The sequence below is a fragment of the Arachis duranensis genome, chromosome 4, assembly GCF_000817695.3.
Source record: "Arachis duranensis cultivar V14167 chromosome 4, aradu.V14167.gnm2.J7QH, whole genome shotgun sequence".
Lineage (NCBI taxonomy): Eukaryota > Viridiplantae > Streptophyta > Magnoliopsida > Fabales > Fabaceae > Arachis > Arachis duranensis.
The window spans coordinates 27657413-27662534 of NC_029775.3; the positions used below are offsets into that span (position 1 = coordinate 27657413).

The following is a 5122-nucleotide window of genomic DNA, read 5'->3' on the forward strand; positions in this document are numbered from 1 at the left end:
GAAAAATATGATTATTTTGCAGCGGTTAAAAACTGCCGCCAAATTCAAAATTTCCATTAAAATTTTAGGTTTTTTATGATTTTGCCTCTTTTGAAAATGTCTGTTTATTGAACTTTAATTTTTTTTTTATTTTCAACTAATTTAAAGAAATTGCAACCAGGTAAAATAGCCAAAAAACATAACAAACCAAATTAAATATATGCAAACATAACATATATAATGAGATAGTCATAACATCATCCAAAATAAAGTAAGAATGCTTAACTTGAAGAAAATAAGCATAAAGCACTAAACAAACTTAAATGCAAAAGTATCTAAGAACATTGAGTAAAATTCAAATTTTTTGTTGCAGGTCGTGATTGCCAGATGAAGATGGCCCTACGCGTGACTAGTCCGGTGTATTGCCCAAAAAAGCCAGCTCTACAACAACCTTAGCTGGCAAATTGCCTCCTTGTTGTTGGACTAGATATCCCAAGACCTTATGTATCGACTGTCTCTTCGCCTGCTCTTCTTCTAGCTTAGCCGCCAATTTTGCAATCCTCCTCTCATACTCTTCATTGGGCTCTACAGAACCCGGCGGTTGTCCAGCAGCATTATCAAAGACTTGGGTGGGACATGGTCCAGCACCTAGGGCACGAACTCGTCCTAGGTGCTCCTTTCTGAGAACTTGTGCTAGCGAATCATTTTGTGAAAGGTGCTTAGAGGATTCATCCTGCCTCTCAACATTCACAATTGCATCCTACAAATATACAACACATTGGAAATGCATGAGTTAATATTAGCACAATATATACAGTAAGCTAAGTTGCTTGAAATTTTCAAACATGACTTACACTAACAACACGCGCATCGGGATGGATATACGAGCTATTTTTTTCTTATGAGTCATGATAAACAACTCTCCTCTACCAACGGGCCTTCCTTGCTCTTTCTCCTATATCATTGATATCGACACAATTATGTAAACAACAACAACATATTCAGGAAGATTAATTAAAATCTTAATGCAAATAATTACTTATTACCACTTCGTCTTTTTTTCTTGCCAATGTTTTGGAGCCCCCAGTATGTGTGTAAAGTTGCTTGCTTCAATTTAAAGTGTTCTGTTTATACTTTTTCTATGAATGAATAACAGAACAAATGTAAATGAAAAAGAGATGTTGAATATAAAATGTAAGGGGTGTAATATGTATACACATGTATGTTTTTGTGGAAATAATAAAAAATACCAAGGCTTACCTTTGTTTCTTCCTTCTGGTGATAGTCAAAGAACTTTTTCCATTCATTTTCTTCTATTCCTTTCGAGCGATGCTTAAGATTTTTCTCATAAGTCCTTATTTTTTTGTAACACTTATGATACAAGTTGTTCCTTGTATCCTTCCAGTTCTTTCCTATTCTCTTTATAATTTCACGCTTTATTTTTCCTCCGACATCATCCTCATAGTGAAAGACCCGCTGTAATTAGTTGAAATTGTCATTAACCAAGACCAACTAACAAGCATAAGACTGATAATTTGAAGAAATGCCACAACCATTACAGACTAATTTAAATTGATAAAGTATGACAGTCAAATCCAGTACAAGCAGTCGCAATTACGTATAAATGAGAAGTGCCTAAATAAACATGTGAAAAACGAAATTTGAAACTTTTACCAACCATATAATTTACCCATGCAAAAGATCTTACCAAAAAAATGGAATACCAAAATTGCTTAAATTGTTGAAGCTTAAAGATGTACCTTAATCATGTCGTATGCATGTTCCTTCTTCGCTTTGTTCACATGCTTCCAACTCTCTGCATATATGGGGAACTTGGAATAATCCACACCCAAACTCCCTAAGAAACCATTGAATATTCTAGCTGCCTGACCAATCGGTTGCAACTCTTTGTTAAATGGGAGTACTATCTTTGTATTGGAAGGAAGTGCTATAGCCTCCTTCACGCTCAGCCTAGAAACTTTTCTCACGCCGTCCTCTAAGAAGTGTGTGGGAAACAAAATTACTATCTAATTATTGCACAAAAGGGGAATAGAAGTAAATGACTTTAAAGATAACTGTTTACGAAAATAGAAGGAAAAAATGTTATCGATAACAGTAACTTCCCAGAAATCTATATCTTTGTGTTTCTGGTTGTTGTCCTGACCTTCGACTTCTTGGGCTGCAAACAAGTCATCAATGTGGTCATCAAACGATCGAACTTCATCCGCCTCTGGGTCGTAATCCTCATCCTCTAATTCATGATCAGCCACTTACGCGCGATGCCGAATCTCTATGCGTTCTGTGGGAGTTTGAGGGTCATCAGCACTGCTTGACTGCGCAAGCCTATGATCGTTGCGCGGTGCATAAAACGGTTCATTCATACGGGATACCAGAGCTCCATTAGCTGAGGACGAAATTGGAGGAGCTCTATCACGTGGTTGCTCATGTGATGTCTGAGCTCCTCTAGTAATGGACCCAACCTTAAGGCAATATGAAAGCATTTAGAATTATACTTTATAAAAAGAATTAATGTTGAGACTTAATTTAATTCATAAACTAGTAATTTTGCTGGGAGAAAAATTTACAACATGGCTCAATGATACAATTGAAGGATATCTAATTTTCACATAAGGTTACGTTAAGAAATGTTAACCACAAACACTTACCGTAGTCTCTTCAGTTTCGGCATTAGTTCCGACATCTTTCGGGGGTTCTCGTATAATGTTGTACCGTAGTTTCTTAGGCATCCTTAAAAATCTTGACAGAAAATAATATTACTAGACAAATGACAAGCACAACTTAAAAATACCCTTAAAGCATATACATAATACAAACTATACCCCAAAATTAGGGAATAAAAAGTTATGAATATCTATATGGAACACTATAAAGCACATTACATGATAGATCATGATAAATAGAATATTAGAATTTATTTTTTTTAAAATAATATATGTTTTTAATCAATTAAGTCTAGTTAAATTAGTTTAACATAAAAAACCTTAATTAGTTTTAATATTAGTTCAAGTCTTATTATTTAATAGGATTAAATACTGGTTTACAAATAAATTTGAATGTGTAATAAAAGCATATATATATCAAATTAATTCTTGACCTGGTAAGTAAAAACACTTGAATAAGTGAAAAGTTATTTATTATCAAAAGCCAAGAATCAAGTTTGACAAACTGCTACTAATATCCTACATTGGATATTTATTATTGGAATATATAAACAAATAATAGTAGTATATTATAATATTATAATAAATAGATAGATGAGTTGTTATATTGAGGTGGGTTCCCAAAGCAGACGTTGGTGATGAACGGAAGAGATGGACTTGACTGCAAGAAATAAATCTTGCACTGATACTCTTCCCTACTCTCTAGGGGTGTTCGCGGTGCGGTTTGGTTCGGTTTTTTAAAGAAAAGTCATCCAATCCAATTGTTTAATTAAACTGCGGTTCGATCTGGTTAGATTTTTTATTGAGACCATCCAAACCAAACCAAACCAATTAAAATTGATTTGGTTTGGTTCGGTTTGTTCAATTTTTTCAATCAACTCAAAAAAATTTACCATACTATTTTACTAAGTCCTATGCTTGAATTTGTTTTGAACTCCAAAACTATATAATTTGGAAAAAATCTGAACGCGAGAAGTCTTTCTTTTTTTATTTACGTAAAAACAATTCGTGACTCTATCATCCGAACGAGATATTGAAAAATGTGTAATAACATGTTTGGTTTCATGTTTTAAAGTCCTAAAATCAATAGAGGAAAATGGTCACCAGCTCAGAGTTCTAAAGCAAGCAAACAAAATAAAATACCTAGTATACTCTGGAATAGGCTAGAAGGAAGGATGAAAAAGGCCATTGGAAATAATTTATTTTCATACTATGGCCTATGATTCATCCATGGAAAGTTCTAAATATATGGTATCCAATGGGAACCGAAAAAATAAACTATTCAAGCTATGCCATAAACAATACATTGAACAATAAATAGTGAACAACAATTAGAAGCAATTTTAGTAAATCATCAACAAATAAAAAATCAGAAGCAAAGACACAACAAATTAACAACAATCAAAAGCAAAAACACAACACCAAATATTTAAAAAATCAGAAGCAAAAATCATAATAGAGAGACAATGTTGTGGGTGGCTGGGTGTATCTTGACTTCAAAGAAATAAAATCAGAACAGAGAATAAAAATCAGATCTTTAATAGCAACAGAAGCGAAGTTACTGAAGCATTAGAAGGAACGGACGATGGAAGCAAGAGTTCGCAGTGAAGAGGCCAAAATTAGCAGAAGCAACCAAAGAAAAAAAATATAGAAGCAAGGGAACAGAGGGAGAATAAGTGAGACTCTGGTGGGTTCCTGAATCAGGCCTTTTTTTTTTGTTTTTTGGGATCCAAAATGACATATAGATCCTTCATTTATTTTCAAGAAAGAAAATACATAAATACTTTTGTTTACAAATTAACCCGAGCACACGTGACGTACATGAAATTTGCAGTGCTTCCCTTTTTAATCTAAAGTTGTAGCACGAGATTCAATATAATTTCCAAACCAAAATAAAAAAATAATGGAAAATATACTTATCAGTTATCATAATTCTAGAAGAAGAGAAAGGAAAATACGCATAAAAAACATAATAATTAATCTAAAATAATGAAAGAAGAGAAGGAAAATTACATAAGAAATCTACTTAACACATGTTTTTAATGAAAGGCTTGATTTGATGAATATGAATATATGATTTTCCCATCCCCTTGAACTAGCTCTCTCACTAACTGCTTTTAAAATATGCAAATGCAACACAATCCCAAGCTCCTCTTCATATTTTGTTTACCTTCTTACTTTGCTTTTAGTTTACTTACTTTGCTTATTTGTGTTTTTGAATTTTATATGTTATTTTACTTATTTTATATGTTATTTTATCTTATATTAATTTTTTTCTGTCAAATATTGTTTGCTAATTTACTTGCTATGACGGGAAAAGTCATTTTTATAACCAAATAAGAAGAAAATCAGGCACAGAAGTGGATGCCTAAATTTTGTATTTTGAAAAAAATTGGTGCTAGATCTTCCCAATTCCAAGTCACAAAAGAGGGGTGCATTGTGTAAACATAAAGATTGTACAA

General features: G+C 32.9%; 1 protein-coding gene across 1 annotated transcript; it reads right to left on the reverse strand.

The window, feature by feature from the left end:
- Positions 1-388: 388 nt before the first annotated feature.
- LOC107483870 (uncharacterized) lies at positions 389-2726 on the reverse strand. Its single transcript, XM_016104478.1, has 5 exons — positions 2646-2726; positions 2370-2459; positions 1740-2006; positions 1240-1455; positions 389-739 (listed from the first exon to the last, which is right to left on the reverse strand). Exons 1-5 carry the CDS (start codon positions 2724-2726, stop codon positions 389-391), a joined length of 1005 nt encoding a protein of 334 aa, XP_015959964.1.
- Between the last annotated feature and the right edge of the window lie 2396 nt (positions 2727-5122).